The sequence below is a fragment of the Exophiala oligosperma genome (genome assembly GCF_000835515.1).
Source record: "Exophiala oligosperma strain CBS 72588 unplaced genomic scaffold supercont1.9, whole genome shotgun sequence".
Lineage (NCBI taxonomy): Eukaryota > Fungi > Ascomycota > Eurotiomycetes > Chaetothyriales > Herpotrichiellaceae > Exophiala > Exophiala oligosperma.
In genome coordinates this window covers 705,059-730,840 of record NW_015622826.1, presented here as the reverse complement: position 1 = coordinate 730,840, position 25,782 = coordinate 705,059, and the positions used below count along the sequence as shown (strand labels likewise).

Below are 25,782 nucleotides of genomic sequence, written 5' to 3'. Positions count from 1 at the left end.
GAGATTCAGCAAAGTTTGTTTTGCGTTGATCAGTGTGTCGAACCTCGAGAGGCTAGGAAATCCAACTTCATGGCTCTGAAATGTTCCAGGGCCACTTTTCCCTCTGCGGAAATTCATTGTGTTGTTGACAACATAGAGACTCCACCGCAGTCGAACCGATGGTGAATTCCAAATTTCCTCATCAGGCTGTGAACCCTTCCATTCTTCGAAGTTTATCAAACAGACATCGAGCCAGAATTGGCTTTCATCGCTGACTTCGAAATCAATATAGTTCTCCAAGGATAGGAGCATGCTTGCTTGCACGAGATTCAGCCGATCTTTCTCATAGCCGGCCTCGTATAACACCTGTGGTTTTGTCAGTCACAGCCGTTTCCAAGCTTGGGGAGCTTCATGTCAATCTCACATACCTTGGATCGGGCTCTCAGTTTGATCTGTAGATCCCTCGAATTGCCATATTGTGTAAAGAGCCGGTCTTCAAAATCAATATACAACGCTCCGGCGAAGAGCACCGCTTGAACAAGCAACAGACTGAGGTGCGAACTTTGACCATTTGAACCAACCACGGAGAGAAACCTGCTGAGATCCAGAAAGGGCAATTGTGGATGCACAAAGTCAATGTAGCTTTGAAGAAGCAGGTTCAGCACCCTTGGTTCTGGGAGTGATATTGCGCCCTTGGCTGAAAGATCATTCCTTTGTTCAGCGGAGAAGTGATCAGAATTCCAAAAGACGAAATCTGGTATCATCTCTTCATATTGCGAGCTATTCACAACCTTCAGGGTTACTGCTTGACTTCCTGGCGCGGATCCAGCAACGTTTCCTTCGAAGTCGTTTGTCAATCTGGTTGAATGGCAGTCCTGCTCAACGGAAGGTCTTTCATTCCGAGACAACCTTTCGTTCGGCGGGTAGATATTCGTAGCAGGTACAATACCTTTGCGCCTTTTACAGTTATCAGCGTCTCTCTTAAATACCACGTTTGCTATCTGTACCTATGTTTCTTTGTATGCAGAAGACATTTCAAGCCTGAATGCACACAGTTTGAACACGGTGCTCCCAGGAAGTAGACATCGCACCTCACTTTTCGAGATCTGCATGAGAGGCAGGCTTCTTTAGCTCGGAAACTCGTCTTGTGGTGCTGTGCCAGCATTTCTTCCTTGTCAACCATCTTGTATACAGAACAAGCTGCTGTTTCCGGCCGTCTTGGTACAGTCCAAAACTTCACTGTTGAAACACCTTCTTGTGATTATTCGACCCTTAATGCAGCCTATGTCGTGTCTGAAGAGCCTCGGAGGCATTCTTGGAGAGGTTACGGACAAGTCTCGGCGGCTTGCTTTTAGCATTGGTGACGGGTCTATAACTCTTCATGCCCTACACGTACTATGGTATGTGCTTGGGTTCTTTGCTGGGATCCACAAAGCAGGACTGGGCTTGGTCGATCCAAGAGCCGAACAGTGCCGCGGGGGTCGGACTGCTGGAGCGGCTCGTCAAGGCAGGATGCCTGACTATCGCTGACCTGTTGTTGGGTGTAGCTGCGACCATAGACATAGGTACGAGCCGGAGTGGTGACCCTAATCCTGACGGGTCTTTCGGAGCCTGGAATAACGTAGCCGACTGCTTAGCCGCGCCTGACTATCCCAATCTGACACATCCGATTCAGATTTAGCACATCAATTTGATCCACAACGACTCGTGGATGATCTCCTCAAACAAGTAATCGCATCGGCATTAATGAATCATTCGGTCTGACTCTGCTTAATCAATCTCGCACAAGGAAGTCGTCAATTCGTCAGTCCACACGAAGCAGGACTGATCTGGACGTCAAACCATGGCACTTCAACATCCAGCATTCGCTCACATACCTGCGACTGTGAAACCAAAACTGTCACCCAAGGCCAAAGAGACGATTGTCAAAGTTTACGAGTGGGTAGAAAATGAGTGCATACCGGCAGAATCAATCATGGAAAGGCAGCTCGAAGGTCATCGCTGGGCTGTACAGCCCAAGATGCAGGAATTGAGGGGGCGCGCGCGTGAAGCGAACCTCTTCAATCTCTTCCTCCCTAAAACGTTCAAGGAGAGCCCTGGCCTGACGAACCTGGAATATGCCTGCTGCGCTCAGATCATGGGCCGATGTTACTGGGCAGCGGAGGTAAGTCGAACCCCGGCTCTTATTGCCCATAGACCCTAACTGCTATCACGGACAATGAATTGTCACGCTCCAGAAACTGGAAACATTGAACTTCTGGCCAAATACTGTAACACCGAGCAGAAACAGAAGTGGCTAAAGCCACTGCTGGAAGGAACTGCAATGTCTGCCTACTCCATGACAGAGCCCGATGTTGCTGCATCAGACGCCACCAATATTGCCTGCAGCCTGCATCGAGAAGGCAATCACTATGTCATTAATGGCCGAAAGGTCTTCGGGGGCTCAACCATGAATAAAGATCTCACATTCTTCATTCTTATGGTTTGTTCAGATCCTGAGAACCCTAGTGCATGGAAACGACATTCCATGGTAATCGTTCCGACCAATACTCCGGGGATAAAACATGTTAGGAACTTGACAATAATGGGCTATGATGACGCACCTCAAGGCCACGCGGAGTATCTCTATACAAATGTCCGAGTTCCTGTGGAGAACCTAATCTTGGGGGAAGGGAGAGCATTCGAGATTGCACAAGGCCGTTTAGGTCCGGGACGAATTCATCACTGGTATGTATACGAGCCCAAGAGTGGGGGCTTTGCCAGTTATTCTGGTCCTGACGCTGACATATGAAACAGCATGCGTTTGATCGGCCAGAGCGAACGTGCTTATGAGATGGCTCTAGTTCGTGCGATCGACCCTCAAAAAAAACCTAGGGGCAAGCGTATCGGTGATTTTGATAGCAACATCGAAAGACTTGCACAAATGCGCCTCGACATTGATACCATGAGGCTGATCGTGTTGAATGCTGCCGAGACAATGGACCTCCTAGGTAATAAGGCTGGTCGTCACACCATTGCACATTCCAAGATTGTCGTTCCTTCAATGGCTGCCAAGGTGATTGATGAATGCATGCAGATGCATGGTGGACTAGGACTCACTCAGGAAACCTTTATGCCTCACGCTTGGACTTATGCAAGGTATGTTCGGCTTGCAGATGGACCAGACGCCGCGCATAGACACCAAGTCGGAAGAGATGAATTGAAACAAGCTACCCAATTGCAGTCCAAACATCGGAGATACAAAGAGCAGGCAAGTGACTTAGCAGCCAAACTATGAAATGACTATGTTATTGGGCTTTTCTTCATCGTTTCTTCCTGACGTTTGCGCTTGGAGAAACGATGAGTGGAAAGAGAATACACGTAGAAGATCAGACCTGAGTTGTTAAAGCAATACACAAGATATACAGTCCTCCATATGTGGACATCCTTAGCAAAAGTCTCAAGTATTTAGGTTGCCGACTCGTGATTGCGTAAGTCATTCAGCCTAAAGACAAGATCCAAGTTGATTGGGTCAAGTCCGGTGCCTATCTAATGCCTACGCAGGTTTCGGCCCAGTTGTATATATATGATCTCAAGTACGAATGTGGGTGATGATACCTGCTCCTCGCTCTCACAGTCTTGTATCATCTCTCCCACCTTTCGACATGTCGCGACTGAACGATTTTGGGGGTTTATTCCGTCTTGATAGCAAAGTTGCTGTCATCACAGGAGGTAACGAGGCCTTTTCGTTGCGCAAGAAATAATGAGTGCTCAAATATTTGCCAGGTTCTCGAGGCATCGGCCTCCACACTGCTACAGCATTTCTACAAGCTGGCGCTGAACGAGTGATCCTTGTTGCAAGGAAGCTGGAAGGCCCACAAGGTTTGTTGTCTGCGCTGGGGGCACTCCATTCCACCGTACCCGGCTGTCGTGGTAGAGTCTCCACAATCGCCTGCGATCTGTCCAAGTTCTCGGAAGTCCAGCGGCTCGCAAAAGAAATCGAGGCCATTACCTGTGAGGTACACATTTTAGTAGCCAACGCTGGCGCCACATGGGGTGGACCTCTCGAGACAACCCCCGATGCTTCCATTAGCAAGGTGCTGGACCTCAATGTCAGGAGCATCATCAACCTGGCACGTCTGTGAGTTATTGCAGCCATAGAATGGTAACATTCTGTTTCGTCTCAAAGACTGACAGAGATTATAGATTAGCCCCGCTCCTTATCAGAACCGGGATCCCCAAGATCCTGCTCGAATCATCATAATCGGCGCAATAGCAGGATTCACAGTTCCGTTTACCGGCGAGAATAGCACCATTGTATACTCAGTATCGAAGGCGGCAGCCCACCACCTCGCGAGAAACTTGGCTATGGAATATGGCCCTCAAAATGTTACCTGTAACTGCGTGGCTCCCGGCTTCTTTCCGACCAAGCTGTCGAATGGGCTCATCGACATCGTAGGTGGCGTTGACACAATGTCTGCCTCGAACCCCCTAAGAAGAGTCGGCAAGCCAGAGGATATAGCAGGGGCTATGATCTATCTTTGCAGCCATGCAGGCTCTTTTGTCAACGGAGTTGTGTTGCCGCTGGACGGAGGCAATTTCCTGCAGACAGGGCTATTCACAAAGTTATGAGCTACCCGTTGTAAAAGTTGTGTTGTTCTACCCTGAGTGTCTGCACAATGAAGCTCAGTGTCACTCTTAGGCTTCCGAATGAAGATTCATAGACTGAGTAGACAGTCTAGATTCATCGGGCAAGGTCGGTGGTTACATGGGAAATCAGCACCGCCATTTGCTATCTGAGCCGAAGTAGTTTGAAAGGACTAAGATGAAGGTGTGGCTAGCCCTTCGTCTGGCTGCAACCATCTCGAAGCCGCTGCTTATTGAACTCGACTGGCTTTCATTTGCCGGACTATCCTTAGCTGGTGCTCTGGGCTCACAGCCTAAGCTCCAGGATTGGATCTACGGACCCCAGATTCCAGACTACCAGTCCTCGGAAATGTCGCAGGCTACGTAGGCATATGTTTTCCTGGGACCGCCCCACATTTTCCAACTGTCATTCCCGTTGTTCTCACTGGTAGCCTCCATCGATATTGACGACCTAACACGATATGATCAGCCACGAACTCAAGCATCAGGTTCCGAGGACCCAAGTACCGAAGATGTTATGTATCTTGCTTCCTCGCTTAGCAGAAACAATATGACTCTCGCTATGTCTTCGGGGTCCGCCATCCGCCCAAGGGGGATATTCTTCAAGTACATTTTCTCCAGCTCCTCCTTGGATGCAATGCTCCTGGTTAGTGCAGTGTGAACAAATCCGCTAAAGGTTCGAATCAGTATATCTTCACGGCAGGCGTTGCAAGGGCTCTGAAAGGAGAACTCACGGGGCAACAGCATTGACTCTAATACCGCGAGGACCAACTTCTTGTGCAGCGCTTTTCGTCAATCCTATTACCGCCCATTTGCTTGTAGCATACGCGGAGGCATATGCGTTTCCCATCTGGCCAGAGATGCTGGCAGCGTTGACAATCGACCCAGGGCCCTTCATGTGGCGGAGTTCCGATACAATCGAGTTTTTGACCCCGTTGAGATTTACCCCAAGCAGGCCGTCCCAGTCTTCGTCAGTAATCTTGTCGAGCCCATGGCTCGCCACAAATCCTGCCATATTGGCGGCCCCGTCGAGCCGGCCAAATTTTTCAGCAATCTTTCGAACCGCATCGTCAATGGCTTTGCTATTCTTGACGTCGCAAATGAAGCTGACAGCCTCACCTCCAGCCTCTTTGATCTTTTCAAGAGTCTGTGTAGGTTGATCCCGGTCGATAAGACCGACACGGCTCCCTTGCTGGACGAGTCTTACCGCCACATCTTGGCCCATGCCCGCTGCAGCCCCCGTAATAACAAATACCTTGTCTTTCAAATCTGCGTACGACATGACGTTGGCTTCCTCTGAAGGAGGTCGTCTTTAATCAGAGATCGTCTTCCGGGACTGGGTCTACTGAACAGGGAGTAGCTACACTTGACCAGCCCTTCTTAAACTCCAGAATCTAATAAAAATTCGATTTCAAAACTACCTTTTAGGATTAAGTAGCCGACGGTTTAGGGTGACTTGTCTTCATGTGTCCCTGTTCCCCCGGAAGAACTCTTCCGGAAAGCCGCAGAAAGTTAGGAATATCCGCATTTGGCAAGGGGTAACTCCCCCTCCTTTAGATTACTGTTGATAACGACACCCGCAAACTCTCCCCAAACAATGCTTCTTTCCGGAGGTTGGAAATGCACGCTCCACCGACCGTAACCGTTCATCCCAAGCGAGGGTCATGACATGTTTCCGTTCCCGGAGCTCTTGATACTCATGTGGAATCTTCAGACTTCTAACAGGGTAATTTGAAAAGCCGTTCGAACTTCAACACTACTCTAGAGAGCACGCTCCACAAGGCGTCGGTTACTATAATCCGAGAACGCAGGCCATTGAGGGACAGTCATTCAGCAATACTGAAACTCAAGGGGGGCAGAAGAATCAGCCTGTTCGATTCAGTAGTTTCTCGAGCTTTGCTTCAGACCTATTCAGCGTTCGACCTTTTCTCATTCGCTAGTTGTTTTCCCTTCTCGATATTCGGATGTCGTCCCTCGCTGGAAAGGTCATCGCCTTGACTGGGGCTGCATCGGGAATTGGTGCCGCTACAGCGAAACTTCCGGCCTCTCGCGGTGCAACGTTGGCAATCGCAGACGTCAACAAAGAAGGGCTCAACGCGATCGCGGCGTCTTTGAGCGCACACCGCTCAAAAAAATTCACTTCAACTAACGTCGATATCCGGGATCGTGACCAGGTTCGGCAATGGCTCAAGGCGACCACGGTTGAGTTTGGTCAGCTGGACGGAGCAGCCAATGTCGCTGGAGTGGCTGGCAAAAATCAGAACATACACCATATCTGGGAGTTATCGACCGAAGAGTACGACTTCATCATGGACGTCAACGCCAAAGGCTTATTTCACTGCTTGGCTTCGCAACTAGCGGACGGAGTAATGAAGGACGGTTCCAGCATTGCGTGCGTCGGAAGCTTTTGTGGGCTTCGAGGTACTCCGCGCAGCTCAGCGTATGTCGCGAGCAAACACGCTGCTACGGGATTGATCAAATCAGCGGCTCTCGAAGCCGGGCCGAGGAACATAAGAGTGAACGGAGTAGCACCGTAAGTTCGGACACATCTAGCAGAAGTATATATGGGCATTATCTAATTTGGAGGGTGAATACACAGTGGCGTAGTGAATACACCTATGCTGGCCGCGGCATTGGCCAGCAAGGATGCAACGCCCCAAGCTGCCTTCACCCCTATTGCACGCAACGCTGAACCTGACGAGATTGCGTCAACCATTGCATTTCTGCTTGGAGATGAGAGCAAATTCACAACAGGGGCAATCTATAGCGTGGATGGAGGATGGAATATTTAGATACGAGAGGACTGACATAGTAATTGGCTGCTAACGGAATATCCAGTCCTTAGAACGCTCTGATGACACCTAGTACTAAATCATCGTCCAGATGACCGATGTGTATAGTTGTTCTATAGTAAACTGCATCTATATATGATGTTGAAGTTGCTATTCTACGAAGCACTGCTTATTCTGAGCCCGAAGTGCCAAACCAAAATTTCAAGCCTTCAAGCTCAAACAGCTACTATGAATTCTGAGACTTTGGTTCATGTGGCAGAAGCCCATCCACCGTCGACGCTGTACGTGGCGGCCGTAACGTAACTGGCATCATCGCTGAGTAAAAAGGCAATCACCTTCCCTATCTCCTCTGGTTCTCCATGGCGGGTAAACGGGGTCGTTGGCTTTGGCCAATTTTTTGCGTCGGATCCAAATTTGGTCTCCAAGGATGTGGCCAGCATTGGTGTGGCAATGTAGCCCCTGGATCCATGTTTTAGCCTTCTGATCACCAAAAGAAACAAGAAGTAAAAGGAAAAAGAGATTGGATTACTCACGGTGCCACACAGTTGACCCGGATGTTCCTAGGCGCTGCGTCAATGGCAGCAGCTTTGGTCAAGCCTTGCACTGCGTGTTTGCTGGCCACGTACGAAGCCGATCTGGGCGATGCGCGCAAGGACAGGATGCTGGCGACGTTGACAATGCTCGCGCCGTCGGACAATATGCCTGGTTTCAACTGTGCCGCCAGGCAGTTGAACAGTCCACCGGCATTCACCCCCATTACAAAATCAAATTCGCTCCTCTCAGTCTCCCAGATGCTGATTCCGTGCTGCTTTCCGATGACCCCAGCAATGTTGGCACACCCATCGATACGTCCATGTTCTTTCAGTGTAGCATCTATCAAGGCCTTTACCGCCGACTGGTCAGTGATGTCGACTCGGTGAGCAGTAACCTTCACTTTGTCCGTCGAGGGCACCTGTTGAGAGATCACGGTTTTCACGTCGTCGTTTACATCGGCCACGGAAAGATGTACGCCGCGAGATGCCAGGAGTTTGGCCGTGGCCAACCCTACACCGGATGCACCACCGATCAGAAGAATGATTTTACCCTCTAGGGACGCCATCTTGCTTTCAAGATTTGTTTGATGTTTCGCGTCATGTGAAGGGCAAATTGTCAACAAGGCTTCGACATACGTTTGAATTCAAGTGAGCTTCTCAGCCTCTCTCCTTATACTTGCTTTGAAAAAAGAAAGACTAGGTACAAAACAATGCCGGTGCAAGTGGGAGGGAGAAGAATTTGGCTAATCTGTGCCCCTTCGCGGCGCCAACCTTGAACTCCCCTTCCCCAACTTCCCCAGGAAGCCCCGGGCACCTTCGCGCCTCGGGGAAGCTTCTCCGGACGGCCCGGGGTCAGCCTCTGCCTGCACGGGCGCTGAGAGGGAAGCTGCATAAATCTTGCACAGAATAATGACGAATACTGGAAATAATTGTGGGCGGACAATGGCTCGGCGCGATGCAAGTATATCAGCCACGACCTGTTCTCAACAAGAAGAACGGACCACTATTGGGTGTGCCGTGACAGCCCCAAGTAGTTTTTGCCCTCGAGAATATTCCATTGATGGAAGAACCACATTCGGTCACCTTTGGTCGGCTGGCTAGTCCGGCATCTGCCAACCGCCAGCCATACCTCAAAATCACATTCTTCCTGATCAAGAAATCTGGACTCAGTGACCAGGAGTTCCACAGCCATTGGGAGACGGTGCATGCCGATTTGACCGTTGCCGCCAAGGGATTTCGAGAGATCCAAGCCTTGCGATATGTCCAAGTCGGTGTCTTTTCTCCAAAACCATCCGTCCCCCGAGACGCTAAGTCCGGACTGATATCTGTTACAGTTTCACCAGACGCCAGAGATCAGAGCAGCCGCGGAGGGTCTCGGGTATCCAGTGCTTCCATATGATGGCTGCACCGAGATATATGTCAAGCGCCTTGAAGATTGGAAGACGTTCAGCAGCAGTCCAGCGTTTTCTCGAGCCTTGGGAGGTAAGCATCACCATTCCTTCCCCACCCTCTCAGAGGCCCTCCCCTTCATAGCCGACTGAGCCACGTTTGTAGGGGATGCAGCGAAGTTCCTTGAATCAAATGTTTTTATAATGGCTGGCTATGAGAACATTATCTTTGGAAAAGCGATAGACGGTCTTGGTGGCACTGACGGGCTCCTGCCAGAAGACTTGAAGGCTTTAGCATAGACTGTCGGGTTATAGGACGCAAATGCTGCAGAAGGCTTCAACCTGGTGGTGGTTATGGAGCTGGGTTCAAACGGGCCTTTAGTCCTATGGCACTACCAGACATGTCTGGGAAGCAACCTTTGTTATGGTATGAACCCTCGACGAATATTGCTTCCATCATACTCAGAAAACTACTAAAAGTTTGCAACAACTTGGATATTCTTTAGAAGGGGAAATGGGCTTGTCTGTTCTTCTCGATTTCTTTGCAGTGACCAGAATTTTTGCCGTGGTACAATGTTCTCGGTGGCCCAGATCTCAGGGCTTGCGAGAGATCATCCTATCTCTATGATGTTCGACTCGGAATTCCAGAGTTCTTCAGAACGTAATCAAAAACGAGCTGCACCTAGATGAGCCTCCTACTATAATATGAAGGCGTGAAGAATATCGGTGTTTAGCGAAGCTTATAAGAAGTGAATTTATCATACTACACATTTCGTATTTTGCTATGCGGTCTATTGAATCAAGCAGCTATAGGCTTTATCAAGTCTGCCTCTTCGCTTCCTTTCACGGTCTTCTGGCTGACGGGCTCGGAGTGATGATCAAGAATGATGTCAAATCCCTTCCAGGTACTGACGGCTTCCTGACAGGTTTTCTCATATGTTGCAAGACCCCCAACATAATTGAATATCTGAACCTTTTTGCCAGGAATATTTGCGCCATTCCACCATGAGCCAGCGTACCTGAATAATGTCGGTGAAATCATCTTTTCCAGGAGCTCGCCCCATTCAGCTTCGGCCGACTCCTTCGGCTCTATAGACTTGGCTTTGATTGATTCGAGTCTTTGAATTGTTTCCATCATTATATCAGCCTGACATTCTATCAGGGTCGGTCCATTGGCGAGTGCAGTAGGTGCTTCAGACAAGAGTCAGCCATATTGATCTTTACACATATGAGGTCACACATATTACTACAGACCTTGGGGCGAATAGAGCAAAAAGGCGTTTGGAAGCCCTTTGACAAAAATGCCCAGATATGTTCTGACTCCGTCCTTCCACACATCCTGGATATCAAGACCGTCTTTGGTCTTTAGGCCCATGGTCGTAAGCCTGCGCACGATATTAGGACTGGCCTGAAGACATGCCAAAAACATAAAGGTCAAAAGGCAACAGCAGAGCTTCGAGACTCACGAGCCAGTGAAACTGTCAAATCCTGTCGCCAAAACCAATACGTCAAAGTCCTTTTGCTTCCCGTCCTCAGCGATGAAACCACTCTTGTTGAATCGGGCGATAGGGGTGTCTCGAAGGCTGATTAGCTCGACATTTGACTGGTTCAGACACTCATAATAGTCCTGGTCCAAGGGAGTTCTTCTCGTGCCGAAAGGGTAAGGCGGCTCCACGGGAGCGATGATGTCTCTCTTCACAGGGTCAGTCACCCGCGCCCGAGTCTTTTTGGCCCAGAAGTTATATATTTCGCGGTTGGCCTTGGGGTCAACGAGCATTTCATTATAGTTTCCCTGCAAAAAATTGAACCCTCCTTGGGCGAACAGTGTTTCCCAGAGTGCCTCTCGTTCCTCGGTCGATCGGTCCCAAAGGCTGCCTGGTGACTGCTTGGCCGGATAGCCTGCCAAGGTGTTACGAACCTGACAAAGCGTCTCCTGGACATGGGCTCTGGTGGCCACCTTTTCTTCGTCACTGATTTTCTTCTGGCCCATCGGAAGGCAGTAGCTCGGATTCCTCACACAAACCAGCAGGTAGTCGACTTGCTTCGCTAGCTCCTGCACGACTTGCACTCCAGTAGCCCCGGCACCAATGACAGCCACTCTCTTACCCTGAAGGTCGATGTCATCAGGCCAGGAAGCTGTGTGGTAGATCTCCCCTCCAAAGTTATCCAGTCCTGGAAAGTCTGGACGATGGGTACGATGAAGAGCACCGGCGGCCAAAGCCAGATATTTACAGGTTGCGGTCCGCTGCGCCGTCCTCACAGTCCAAAGTCCATCTCTGTACCGCACGCTGGTAACCTCCGAGTTGAAATAAACATCTTTGCTGAGGTCAAGAACCTTGTCGAGGTGGTTGAAATAGTCACTCAACTCCTTTTGAGCGGGAAACTTGTAATCCCAGTCCCAGCTTTGGTGCGCCTCCGGAATATTGAGCTGATAAAGAGGATATTCGGAGTCGACCCGAGCTCCAGGGTATCGATTCCAGAACCAGACGCCCCCGAAGCCCGAGCCGGCTTCGAAAGCCTTCACTTTCAATCCAGCTTTTCTCAGCCGATACAGAGAGGCAATCCCACTTAGCCCAGCACCTATGACCACCGCATCCAGGTGAATGGGTGTATCGTTTTCGTGATGGTTTGACATGGTACAGAATGCTTATGACCAGATCAATCTCATACGTGTCTCTGAATTATGTCTCTGAATTAGAACAGAATTTTAAGTCTTATTTTCGGACTTTTTTGGCGATGGCTGTCGCTGCTGCCGAGTCTTGTAAGTTGTGCCTGAATGAGTAAATGAGGGTCTGGGGAGAAGTGGAGCTCAGGGGGTCTGATTAGCCGTACATTTCGCTAGGCAGCGGCACTTGTCTACATCGCAGGCTAACGCTTATCCGTACCCACGCGGGACCGCAGCCACGAGTAAGCCTCGCAAAATTGTAGTCACAACTCGGAGGGCAAGTATGGGGCTTTCTGCGGAGAATACTTCGCCGGCTTGGATGCGTGCTCGCTGCCTCACAGGCAAGTTGACAGCCACTCTGAGAAGCAGCAAGCAGTACTTACGCCAATTTTCCATTCACGCCACGATAAACAGAACCAAATTTGGGTTATCAGGCATAGTTGAAATTAAGAGGCAGTGAGAGCATAATATCATCCTGATGCAATCTCCAATTTGCTGGTCTGCTCGGGAAAAGAGTCATCATCCGCTTTGGCTTGCTTCAGACATCTAGGTCCATCGTGTGTTTCTTAATAGTCTAACGCTCTACAACTATGAAAGAAGAGAAAAAATCGCGGTGGTCAGCAGGAATCTTGATCAAGCAAGTATCGACTAATTTTCTCTCAAGGCATGTCATGTCCATCACGTCCTGATGTACCAATGCAGATGAGCACCGCTAGCAGAAGATCATCCGTAGTCTTTCTGTAACTCAATGGAATCGATTCTTTGCCGCATTCACGTCATTTTCCAGATAAACTTCAACTGTGGTAGCCTTTTAGCAGAATTCATTGTAGTCTTCGCAATAAACTTACTTTTCGGAGTCATTTTCGGCGTCAAATCTCGGCCTGGGAGGACGAAGATGAGCCCGACAATGCCAAAGCCGAGTGATGCAAGGCAAACATTCCTGTGGTACCCTTAGCTCTGTAGCATCTTCCAGGTTATTTTGACTGGATCGGGTATGCCCATACCTTATAGCAACAATGTAGCTATCTTGCCAGGCTGTCCAGATAGTGGCCGCTACAATAGTGTTAAGCTCAGGGATAGCTTGAATAGCTTTCAAGCCCTGAGGGAGGGTTTCGAACAGTATCGGGATCATGGTCTCAGGGAGACCAGCTCTGGCGGCTGCGTCGGGAATTTTCTTCGCTGAAGCTGATGTCAACGAGTTGGTCAGTATGGTCGTGTATACTGAGGAGGCTATTGACCCGCCGGTCCAACGTCCGGTTGCCCTATTTACAAATTAGCATACGTTCCGTTCCATAAAGATACCACGCCAAGGTCAGCATACGCCAGAGCTCCGGCAACCCCCAGCTCGATCTGATCGACGCCAAGCTGGATGAAAGTGAAACTTAGAGTGAGAGCCCATCCGTATCCAAATTGACAGAGAAATGCAAAGCTCATCATCATGCCTCGGTTGTCTTTGCGTCCCAGTGCAAGGAGAGTGCCAAAGAGCACCATCCATAACGTGGAGATGAAATACTGGGTTCGCCACCACTTGATTCGAGACCTGCGGACTTTCTCAGTCAATTTGTCAGGAGGAATTGGAACAGGATATCTCACCCAGTCAGTGCAACCAAAGCCTCTCCGCACATCATGCCCATATTTTGTGGCAAGGTCAACTTCAGCGCGTAGGACAGTGGAGTATATGAGTCAGTGTACAATATGTTCATCTAGTAAATGTCAGGGTGCCTCGTTGCCCAATGTTGTTCAATGCACTTGCCTGACTGATGTACGCCACGTTTGTTGAGTAATAGAACATGTTGATTATAGTTGCCGCCATGAAAGGGAATGTAAACTCGCGTCCCCAGTGGATTGCGAATATTTTCGGGGGGCACAGTGGCGCTTCAAGTGGCATGAGACGCTCCCACAAGGCAAAGGCAATGATGAAGGTGAAGCCAACACAGAGCAAGACCACCACACGGGGACTGGAGGCAGGCAAAATGTTGGTGTAGACCACGCCTAACAGAACAAGGACGCCACCAGCCGCGAACAATAGTGCTCCAGTATAATCAATGTTTCGAATAGCTTTGTCCCAGGCAATTCCGCGAGGATGTTTGGGCGGAAAGTAGATCCAAAACAAGATCAAGGTGTTAAGACCTGCTCCGATGGCCGGTCCGTAGAACAACCACCGCCACTATTTCCAATCAGTAACCGCTTGCAAACTTTGAATGTTAGGGCGAGGACCCTGGTTCCCTCATCGAAAGCTAGGCGGGCTGCTACAGGCCCCAGTGTGACACACGTCCAAGTGCTCGCCTCTAGCCTCTCAGTTAGACGGACAGGCCAACTTCCCATGACCATGCATTCGTACCTGTGATTACCAGGGCAACATGTCTCACTCTGTTCGGTAGTAACTCAGGTACTGCCCAACAGGACTGTTGGGCAAGTCCGGCGCCCTGTTGACGGTCAACTTCTGCGATGAAATAGTCATGTCCTTCGTCTCCCTACCAGGCCACTTATGGCGCAAGCAGCTATGAATGTATCAGTGTTGCTAGCCGCACCCGCGATGATAAGCCCTGCAAAAACAATGACGTTTCCGACAATGATGAACCACCGCCGTCCGAACAAGTCGGAGTAGGACCCAAACAGCATCGAGGTGACGGCGTTACACATCGTATACGTAGTAACGAACCAGGCGTAATTGGAAGCATCACCCAATTCAGTCGCCAGCTGAGGCCCAATATTTGCTGCAACTGGAATCATCCAGAAAGAGAAGCCGAAACCTCTAACAGCAAATATGGTCAGTATGAAGAGCGTGCTGCAGAGGGTGTGTTGAAAAATCGTACGCGGACAAACTCTACAGAAATTGTCAGGTCAATCAAGCTTTATTGTCAGGAGTGTCCAGCTTACGATTATAGCAGCCCAGGTTTTGCGAGGGACGTTCACTTCGGGAGAGTCTCCAGGCTGTGGAATGGATGGCTGAGTAACCTCGACTTCGTCGAAGTGATTTTCCTTGCGCGTTTCGTCATGAAGCTCTTCAATGGAAGGCTTTGTCCCATTCTGGCTTTCCATTATCGCAGTCACAAGAACAGCTCGTGAGACTAGGCCACGTGGATCGGTAAGTTCAAACATATCGCACAAGTCTATATGTCCTTTGCAGATGGACATAGGTCCACATTACATTCCGCGGCAAACCAAGAGTTTCTCCACGCCGTAGCTGTCTGGGTACGGGAGCGTCTGTTTTCAACCTTCGCATAAGTAAACCCGATAACCCGCGGAAAGCTTACTTTAGGTGCCTACGTGGAAGGACACTATTCCATAGCCAACATTTCGAAGACCCAGGACCAGACCCAATGTTCTACTGTGCCAACTCACTGGGAGAACATCCAAATTTCCTCAAACGGCTCTGGAAAGCCTCACTAGCTCTAGGTCTTGCAAAACTCTACCTATTTGGTAAGCCGTTGGGCTCGAGTGAGTGTCACATTCAGTTCCCCCTTTTCCCAGAGAACCCACATTCTCTGATCAGCCCAGTTAGTACTGTCTGGCTCCAAGTGCATGTCAAATTGATACAAAACTCTGGCCAGGATAAGTCTCATTTCGACGTAAGCGAGACTACTCCCGGTCAGTCATTGCTTGTCAAAGTCAGGAGTGAGCTCAAACACTTACTTGCGCCCTATACAGACTCTAGGCCCGACCGAAAAAGGTTGCCAAATTTTCTTATTGTCGTCTGTATATCTGGGATCGTCAAGCCAACGCTCAGGGACAAATTTTCCGGCGTCGCGGAAGTACTCCTCCGAGTGATAGCATGCCCAGTTATTGACAGATACCACGGTCTTGTCCTAGTATTAGCTGCAATAGAGCTTAAATGGATATAGAGAAACGGCATACCTTCTCCGGCACGAATCTTTCTATGATCAGCTCGCCTCCTGCTGGAATCACCCTTGGAAGACCCGTTGGGACTGGGGGATACACCCTAAGAGCTTCGTTCAGACAGGCTAGAGTATACTTGAGATTAGATACTGAGGCAAAGTTGATGTCGACTTCCGACGTAAAGGCACCCCGGATCTCGTCAGTAATCTTCTTTAGCACATCCGGATTCTTGAGTAGATAAAAGGTAGCTCCGGAAAGTAGCGTTGCTGTTGTTTCAGAACCAGCATTGATCAAAGCTGATGCGTTGCTGACGAGTTCGTCAAAGGAGAGCTTATTGCCTTCTGCCCCAATATCTCGATCCATGAAGTGAATGAAATCCGCCCTTTCGGTCTTTCTCGCTAATCGTTCTCGCACAGCCTCCTCGGTTAGAGCGACGTGGTCTTTGCGAATCTGCATCGTCTTCTTCGGCACGACCAATCGCAGTAGCCTCATGCCAAACGGCACCATCGACATCGTCAACAATAGCGGAGCGGCGGTGTTGAATAAAAATTGCATTCTAACCCAGGGGTGAAGGTCAGAATTCTTTAAGCACCCGAACGGTTTGCCAAAAGCCAAGTCGCCGATGATATCGAAGGTAGCATAATTGTACCACATCACGATATCTAGTTTCTGCTTAGCATCTGCTAGCTCACCCAGCCTAACGATGAGCAGGTCAACATGACTTTTGATCAAACCCTCCTGGGCACGTAACGCCTTCTCAGAGAATGCATTCGCCACATTACGCCGGATCTTCGCGTGATAGGCGTGATCTGCCGTCAAGATATTGTGCGCAACTTTGGGCGGAGTGTAAAAGTTAACCTCTTTAGGAAGAAGCGTGTGTCCAGGACGGTTTGCGTAAATATCTTTCCATGCTTGGACATTGCGGTACGAGAGCTCGTTAGGGGATGTCCGGACGACATCTCCGTACTTCTCATGGAAACTCTTGCAATTATAGCTGATATCGCCGCGAACCAAACTGCAGAGATACGGCAGCAGCGAAGCTCGCCATAGTAAGGGACCTGGATACCCGGACAGCGGGTGCAGATAGAGGTTGTACACAATGTGGGCGATTATTGCTAACAAAATCTCCCAAATTCAGACATGGGCCTTCAAAGGTGTGATCCTACTTACAGTACCAAAGCATCCAACAGTCCAAAAACGCCACGAGATGGCGTGGATGTCAGATATGAACTGAAACACTGATGTCATGTTGTATCTGTGCTCTAGATCGTAGCCCGAGGTTTGGGGAGAATGGCAGAACACGATTTCATCGATATTGAAAGCTGGTATAGTACCGAGCAGCGGAAGGGCAGATGTATATGGCCAAGATGGGGAGCGCCGCTGATCATATGATTTCCTTCGGCTCTGTGCTTCGTCTTTGATTATCAACGAACCTTTGTTCAAGCCTGCCAATCATCTGAGAGCCGAGAGGGAAGACGATATCCATAACCTCGAATGGTAATAACTGTCGGAGATGAGGTTTCCCGAATCCGGCTCCCCGAAAAGCATTACGGACCGGCTAGACAATAGAGATAACGTTCTGAGAACCTGGAATTGAAAGGTCCACAGTCGCAGAGTTGAATGAATTAACACTGATTTGCAAGAATTGACCACGTCTTAGCCTGCAGGACAAGGGGTGCCGAATCATAAACACAGTATGTTGGCATTTAACAAGCATCGATTGAAGCTTTGCGATGTTCTCCCCGATAGCGACTTCTGCAGACAATGGAATCTCACTTAAGAGGCCTTGTTGCTGACATGGTGCTAGACGTCGAGCAAAGGGTGGACCAGTGGAGATATGGATCTCAGATGTTCATCAAGTTGCTTCAATAGTGTGTTGAATTATGTTGAAATACCTGAACTGACTAGACAGCGCGCTCTCTCGGGGTTCATGTTCATGAGACAATCATCCTGCCACTGTTCTCCTCCGGCTATACTTCACAAGATAAGTCTTGAGAAAGGCACAACTGATATAGAATGTTCCAACCTCTTGAGTTCACTATATTGAAATGATCAGTATTCCGAATCTGCAACCAACCTGCTCCACCAGTTAATTATTCATAGGCTAGGCGGGCACGGATAACAAACAGCACTCGAGATTTTCTTTATGCCCGCTTCGGAGAGTATATTGGCTACATGTCCCGAAAATGATAGCGTAGCTCGAACTCTAAATAACTCTCCTACGTGAAAGAAGAATGCTTTCAAAGTGAGTTGATTTAACACTTCTGCAAACGTAGCAACCAAGTCCCTAGTTCGTTCAGGGTACCGACATGTCCTACTCAGACCTTCAAGATAGAAGCTTTGTGGTAACGGGAGCAGCTGCTGGTATTGGGCGAGAAGTCGCCTTGAATCTAGCCAGACAGGGGGCTCGAGTTGGTTTGATCGATTTGAGGAAGCCAGACGAGACTCTAGAGAAAGTCAAGAACCTAGGTGGTAAGGGCTATTCTATCCAATGCGATGTGAAGAATAGCAAGGGACTTGACGATGCCATATGCTACGTGGCCAAGCAATGGGGTCGACTTGATGGAGCTGTTAACATGGCCGGATTTTTGGGTGTCTATCCGCTTGACACTGTGACTGATGAACAATGGAATGATCTATTGAGGGTGAACCTTGATGGCGTGAAAAACTCGGTTATCTCCGAGCTGCGTTATATGAAAGATTCTGGTTCAATTGTGAATGCTTCCAGTGTAGCTGGCCTGCAAGGGATACCTTCCTTCTCGTCCTACTCTGCCAGCAAATGGGGAGTGATCGGTTTCACGAAGAGTGTTGGGCAGGAAGTTGGCAAACGCAATATCAGGGTAAATGCGGTCGCTCCGTAAGTATTCCCCCGAGAACAAATACGTGGTTTGCTGATTCTTCTTCAGTGGCATTCTCTACACAGAGCTATCAAGTAGCATGGGTTCGAAGGATGACCTGACAGAGACTTTCGCCCCCCGAATTCCACTAGGTCGCATTGCCGTGCCTTCAGACGTCGCGCGGGTCATTACTTTCTTATTAAGTGATGAAGCCCGGTACATCACCTCATCGGTATTGTTTACAATCTGACTCCTCTGCTCAATCCGACTTACACATTGTACAGGTCATTAGTATTGATGGAGGATTCCAATGAAGATACATCTGCATCACGAGAGTTAAGTTTCAACGCTCAAAGCCCAACACACTAGGTGCTTCGGCGCATCAAGCAAGATCGATATTGCGGAGCTAGTCAGAGATAGGAATTCAGGCCACTACAAACCACTTTTGGTTCAGATAGATCGGAAAGTCGTCGTAAGTATTGGTGCTTGATTTGCTTGGGGTCAACATTTGTCTTTCGACTAGCACGGTCTTCACGAGACACAGTCTAAAGTAGACTCCCTGTAGTTATTCTGAGCGTCATCTTGTTTTTTGCAAGGACCAGAGCTTATTCGCTTGTCGATTGCCATGATATATCAGACTGTTCAATACCTTAAAAAATTGCAATTGCATTTGGTGGGCTCCCGACACCTCCAACAACTTTCAATGGCTGACTTGTGACAAAGAAAGTCCATCGTGAATGCTCACTGCAGAGCCGCGCTAGCTCTTCCAGGTCGAAAAGCTCTCCTATGGGCATGCCGAAACCCGAGAGAAGTGTTTCGTGCATTCTGTAGAACTCATCTCCAGCAGACTCTCCTACTTCGCCTGCGCCTCCACCTAGGAGAAGAGTCAGTGTGCACTGACTGAGATACAAGCAGGGCCTAGAAAACCTACACCAAGCCTCGAAGCCAGGACCATCCCCGGCGACGGCCGCGAAACGAGAGTTCCAAAGCCATTCCAGACTTTCGACTGAGCCTTCCATGCCTGGGTATCTAGTCTCGGGGCTCTTCATAATTCGTTCCAAATCCTCGTCCGACGTGGCTTCGTACCGCTTGATGTAGCCTGTTAAAGCATTATGCCCGTTAGAGATTATCAAAGCTACCATCATCATGGCTATCACACTCACCTGTCCGAAGAAAAAGGATATCCCCTGGCTGGAACTCAATGTTTTTCTCTTCGGCAATGGATCGAATAGTCGATAGCGAAATTTTGTGAAAGCTCCAAGGATCATATTGAATGCCTCGCTCTTTGGCGTACGCATAATAATCTATGAGCACTCCCCTCCCTACGATACCTTTCTTTGTCCATTCTAGCTTGCTCGTCAGAGTTGTACCACGTTTCAGCGCAAGTGATGTTCATACCTACCGTGAATACCAAGGCGTGATGATTTCCCCGACCTAACTTCCTCCTGCGTGATACCGTTGTAAAAGCGGCCATCTGAAAAGCACCAGTGCCGAAAGCCATCCCACTGCGAGCTCGACTGCGTGTTGAAATGCACCTCGTCGTCCTGTGGAACAAAGGCTTGTTAGATCAGTTACTATTTGAATTTGAGCATTCCAACGAACATTGATACAGTCAGCGAGGCTAATCAACTTGTGCTGCAGCTTGATCCTGTACCAGGGTGGGATCCGCATTTGGTTGAGCTCCCAGCTGAGGCCAACAGTCTTGCCTGTGCGGATCTCACGAGCTGCATTCAGCACCACATCTGGGGTTAGATGATTCAGACATCCAAGCTGGTCAGCCTCTCCCCAGACGCCCCATGCCGAATATGGAGGATGTGATTTTTGCAGAGGAAGGTCTGCAAACTGAGGGATTCTTGGTTCGACGTACGAGGCCATTGATTCACGACTGAAACGACGGTACTACACCATCTCAGAGGGAATACAACCTGCTGAACAAGGGAAGGACCCTGTCAAGGAATTGACCGAGGCCGAGTCCTCCCCTCGCCGCAGAATAGTGGTGGGGCGGCATTGTGGAGCCCTCGCGCCATAGGCCGGACATAGGCGGCTACATAGGCAAAACTGGTTTCCTTCTCCGGTCACTGTATCGGCGTATCCATAGACCACAAGGCGTGCTACTGCCCTTGCACCATGCGAGTGCGGCCATGGTCACTAAGATCCACTTTGAGCTCAGGGATGCGATTGATTTCCATCATGTCCTTTAAATGCGCGTATTTGTTCCTGGAACTCAAACACGAAATACAAATAGCATAACGCTCTTATTCCCAATTTTCTTCCGTATTCACGTTTATACACATCTCTAGCAGCAACCGCAAGCATGGGGTCTATACAAGAGTCTTCTATGTCAGATTCCACGCCACCTTACGACTTCGACCCTCCCTCCCGGTTGCGACCAAATCTCTACGGCTGGGTGAACACATCGGACACCGGCTATCAAATCGATGAAACTCCCTCAGGAGTTAAGAGACCCCTCCGTGTGATCGTCGTCGGAGCTGGAGCTGCAGGCGTTAATTTTGCGAAGTTTGCGCAAGATGTACTTGAAAATGTTGAGCTTACAATATACGATAAGAATCATGAGGTTGGGGGGACTTGGGTGGAAAATGTCTATCCGTGAGTAATAGTCAGGACATTGCTCCTCGACACTAGGCCTAGCCCCGTCTGACGAGGTCTTAAGTGGCTGCGCTTGTGACATCCCAAGCGTGACCTATCAGTTCACGTGGGAGCCAAAGGTTTGGTCGAAATACTATTCTGAAGTATGATACAAACCAAGATACCGAACGGGAATATCACCCTTTGTTTCCTCTAACTATGAGTCTAGGCGCCCGAGATCCTACAATACTTCGTTGACATCACTCATAAGTATGGACTAAGAAAGTATTTCAAGCTCCAGCACACCGTAGATAAGGCTGAATGGGATGAAGACGCCGGTCAATGGACGGTCGATGTAACTGATGTTACCCACGGAAGGTCCTTTAAGGATCATTGTGACGTCTTCATCAACGCTGGGGGTATATTGAAGTGAGGATTACATCGTTCCCGGCATATAAATGGTCCGCAGATATCTAACAATTCTTGTTCTAGCTACTGGAAATGGCCTGACGTGAAAGGTATTGATCGCTTTCAAGGCACAAAGGCGCACACTGCAGCATACCCTCGCGATCTCGATCTGAAAGGAAAGCGTGTTGCTGTCGTGGGAACTGGGTCCAGTGGAATTCAACTAATCACTAATTTACAACCTGAGATTGAAAAACTGTATACCTGGATCAGGACTCCAACTTGGATGACGGCCGGCTATGCCCAGGCACATGCAGGGCCAAATGGAGGAAACTTTGAATGTGCGTAGCTAACTGAGCACACGAACTGGTCTCTGCGCTAATCAAACACACTCCAGACTCTAACGAAATGAAAAAGAAGTTCTCTGGAGACCCTGCCTGGTATCTGAAATATCGCAAGGCTATCGAGTATGAGATGAGCGACTTTATGCTAGTGCATAAAAACACTCCAGCGCTAGAGGCAGCGAACAAAGTGAGAACTATGTCAATTCCTTAACGGGTGTATTGTTAACAAAAATGTCCAGTTCGCATTATCTGACATGAAGCGAAAGCTATCATCGCGGCCGGACCTAATTGAGACCTTGATACCGAAGACCTTTCCAGTAGGATGTCGTCGACCAACGTGAGCTGTACTACATTTCTTAACAACAGCTTGTGCGATATACTTACCCAGATTTACTAGACCCGGCAACGGCTACCTCGAAGCTTTGATTTCGAACAACGTCAAAATCTATTTGGCTGAAGCCTTGACGGAGCTTACAGAGAAAGGCTTCATGGACCCTGAAGGTAATGAGCAGCAAGTTGATGCAATCATCTTCGCAACAGGATTCGACACGACTTGGGTTCCCCGGTTCCCCATCATTGCGAATGGAAAGAATCTCCAGGATATATACGCGGAGAAGCCGTTGGGATATCTTGGGGTTGCGGCCCCCGAGATGCCGAACTACCTGACTTTCTATGGGCCATATGGTCCCACCGGTAAGTCAGCCTAGATTTTACGCGTTTCGAAATGGCTCTAGTCAGAGCGCTGACAGGGGCGGGATGATAGGCCAAGGCAGCGTTCTTCCTATGATTGAATTCATGTCGAGATATCATATTCAGTGGATCGAGAAAATGCAGCTTCAGAGACTCAAGAGTTTCACACCCAAGAGGAAGGTGGTGGACGAGTACGGAGAGCATGCTGACCTGTGGCACAAACGTATGGTTTGGAGCGAGCCATGTCGGAGTTGGGTAAGCTAAATCCTTGTTGCCTTTATACCTGGCACTTTCGTTACGAATCATGTTCGTACCTCATTTATTTTTCATAGCTATTGTGTTGACTTCTTAATTCTCTTCACAGATGAAAGGTGGAAAGATAGACGGCAAGGTCATGTTGTATTGTGGTACAAGAGCACAATAGTAGGTGAACTGTCAGTATAATGGGAAAAGTAGCTGTCCTAATCACCTTACAGCATGGAGCTCATCTCTTCTCTTCGGCCCGAAGACTTCGATATCACCTACAGAAGCACGAATCGCTGGAATTGGCTAGGTAACGGCTTCACTCAGCGGGATGTGAATGGCAAAGACATCACATGGTATATGGGGTTGGTGGACGGACTTGACAAACAGAGAGATTATGTGGTATAAACAGGCGGCGAGGAAGAGCCATGACTAGACGTAATCTACAATTCACAGTTGAGAAGGGTAAAATGAATTATGAGGCCGGGATGATTTCAATGCCTCCATGATGTTATCTGACTCTTGACCTACAAATAGTCCTCATTGTCGTGATGAACCAGTGGGTGCCTACGGCTCTACGAACGGGATCTCTGACATATCCGAAGCCACTTACTTTGAAATGCTTGTCATGTTCAAATTTCATTCCCGACGCAAATACACCTGGCTGGACCTTCTTCATAGGCTAAGAGTAGGCTGTTCGACTAGGTCCATTGCGTCGTAGGCATGGGTCCGAAGCTACTGACAAGAATACCTACAGTCCAGACTTTCCGAGGGTGACAGGTTGAATTTCGCGCTGCCATGTTCTGGTATATCTTCCAAAAGCACCTGATTATCACTGTCAGTCCCTTCCCCAGTTGCTTCAACTTCTGTAACGACCGGCTTACCACATTCCTCGACTTTCCTCGAGGGCCGTGTTGGACAGAATGTCAGGGTCAAAAGGCCGTCACGCCTTGGTTTTAGGGGCCTCAGGCATCACTGGATGGGCGATCGTGAATCAACTACTCCGGGGCTACCCTCAGAAGGGAATATTCTCTAAGGTCAGCGCCGTCACAAACAGACCGATTATCTTCCAAGACACTTTGTGGCCAATCAACGACAGTCTCAGACTGGTCAGTGGCGTGGACCTCAATAGTGCTAGCCAGGAAGAGCTTGAGAGCCAGATGAAGAGCAAGATAAGAGACATCGAAGATGTGACGGACATTTACTTCTACGGTTTGTAGGACAGTCACGTCCCACATCGCATATTGGCTAATACCAGGTTGCAGCGTATCGCCACTCTACGGACCCCAATATCGAAAGCACGGTCAACACTCGGATGCTAGAGCGGACAATCAATGCAGTTGACAGGCTTTCGGAAAAACTTTTGTTCGTTGTTCTTCCTAGCGGTACCAAGGTTAGTCCAAATAAAGACTGTTCCATATCTTGAGCATCGATGATATTCTGACTCCTCAAGAGGCCTACGGAGTTCACTTGGGCAAAGATTTGTTTCCTTTCTCGGGCGAATTGCCTCTGAAGGAGTCGTTGCCCCGCATCCCTCAGCCTTATGCAGCACAGATGTTCTACTACCATCTTCTTGACCGCTTGAGGTCTCTGTCCCAAGGACGCAAATGGACATGGTGTGATGTCCGCCCGGATGTGATTGTATGTGGAATCCTCGTGAGCTTGAATCTTCCAGAAGAATGAGAGTGACTTACCACAACTGTAGCCTGGGTTTGTACCTAATGGTAATACATATTGCCTCGCGCAGACACTCGCCGTTTATCTAAGCCTCTTTGCTGCAGTCGAGGGAGCAGGCCAAGACTGTTCCTTTCCGGGTTCATGGGAAGCTTGGAACACCAAATCTAACGACAGCTCCCAGGATATCGTGGCAAAGTTCAGCATTTGGGCGTCACTGCACCCAAAAAGAACCGGAGGCGAGTCCTTCAATATCGCCGACAGCGATACAGCAACGACCTGGGCCCAGCGCTGGCCAGTTATTTGCGAATGGTTTGGGCTCAAGGGCACACCGCCGGTGGAGAACTATCTTCAGCCACGATACTACCTCAAGTCGAATCTCTCAGCGTGGAGTGAACTCGTCAGGAAGAACAGGCTGAGAAATAATCTAATACACAATGAGTTAAACGAAGGTAAAGGACACTACCAACAGCATATTATGTCAGAGCTCTGTTTTGATCGGGCGCTGGACCTCACCAAGAGCCGAAATGCTGGATTCCACGAAACTTCAGACCTTCGACAAACCTGGTGGACAGTGTTTGACCGTCTCCGACAAAACAAGGCGATTCCTTGATTCTTGTCCATTATGGACATGACTCTGCCCTCTGCCCTCCGTGGCCAACTCCTTTCCTTAGCATGAGCGCTCAGCTTTGTGAAAATTATGATCAGGTTTTGTGCAGATAATAATGTCCCAACAAGCTTCGTCTCGGTGTCGTAACTTTGACCAGTCGTTATCGCCATTCACGTACGCGTGGGGCGGATAAAGGTTTCCATTTAGCGAAGTAACAGCTCAATCTGGGGCCCTGGCGGCTTGGGCAGTCTTAGTCTTTCCGAGGCTACGGAGTAGTCAGTCCTCTTAGCCGGTTCTGGTCCAATGTGGTAGAGCTTTTTGGCGTTGCTCCCATCTCACAAAGTGGACCCGGCCCCAGATTCGCATGAGTCAGTTACTTCCACGCAATCAAAAACGTCCCTTCAACAGCACCAGCACTGACTAAGTTCCTCATGAGGATCGAGGCGCAGTCGTACCCCATACGCGGGGTTCCCCAACCTGGAGCAAAATCTTCGCCTCACGATTTCGGAATCTTCGAAAGCTCGACTGCTTGAGCTGACGCTCTGTGCTGAATGATTTCTGATCACCGCA

The 25,782-nt window shown here is 49.1% G+C and overlaps 3 protein-coding genes across 3 annotated transcripts; 2 read left to right on the top strand and 1 right to left on the bottom strand.

Moving 5' to 3' along the window:
- Nucleotides 1-4,926: 4,926 nt before the first annotated feature.
- PV06_08852 (uncharacterized protein) lies at nt 4,927-5,887 on the bottom strand (the record flags this gene model as incomplete). The annotated part of the gene is made up of 3 exons (XM_016410230.1): nt 4,927-5,056; nt 5,113-5,275; nt 5,340-5,887. 3 exons carry the CDS (start codon nt 5,885-5,887, stop codon nt 5,027-5,029), a joined length of 741 nt encoding a protein of 246 aa, XP_016259252.1. The 3' UTR covers nt 4,927-5,026.
- Nucleotides 5,888-18,132: 12,245 nt separating this feature from the next.
- Nucleotides 18,133-18,910, top strand: PV06_08851 (uncharacterized protein; the record flags this gene model as incomplete). The annotated part of the gene is made up of 2 exons (XM_016410229.1): nt 18,133-18,680; nt 18,730-18,910. 2 exons carry the CDS (start codon nt 18,133-18,135, stop codon nt 18,908-18,910), a joined length of 729 nt encoding a protein of 242 aa, XP_016259251.1.
- A 2,064-nt stretch (nt 18,911-20,974) lies between these two features.
- On the top strand, nt 20,975-25,215 carry PV06_08850 (uncharacterized protein; the record flags this gene model as incomplete). Its single annotated transcript, XM_016410228.1, has 16 exons — nt 20,975-21,267; nt 21,332-21,410; nt 21,476-21,675; nt 21,739-21,992; nt 22,049-22,182; nt 22,235-22,332; nt 22,393-22,688; nt 22,759-22,940; nt 23,050-23,108; nt 23,162-23,284; nt 23,466-23,616; nt 23,686-23,734; nt 23,859-24,140; nt 24,194-24,321; nt 24,384-24,569; nt 24,634-25,215. 16 exons carry the CDS (start codon nt 20,975-20,977, stop codon nt 25,213-25,215), a joined length of 3,096 nt encoding a protein of 1,031 aa, XP_016259250.1.
- Between the last annotated feature and the right edge of the window lie 567 nt (nt 25,216-25,782).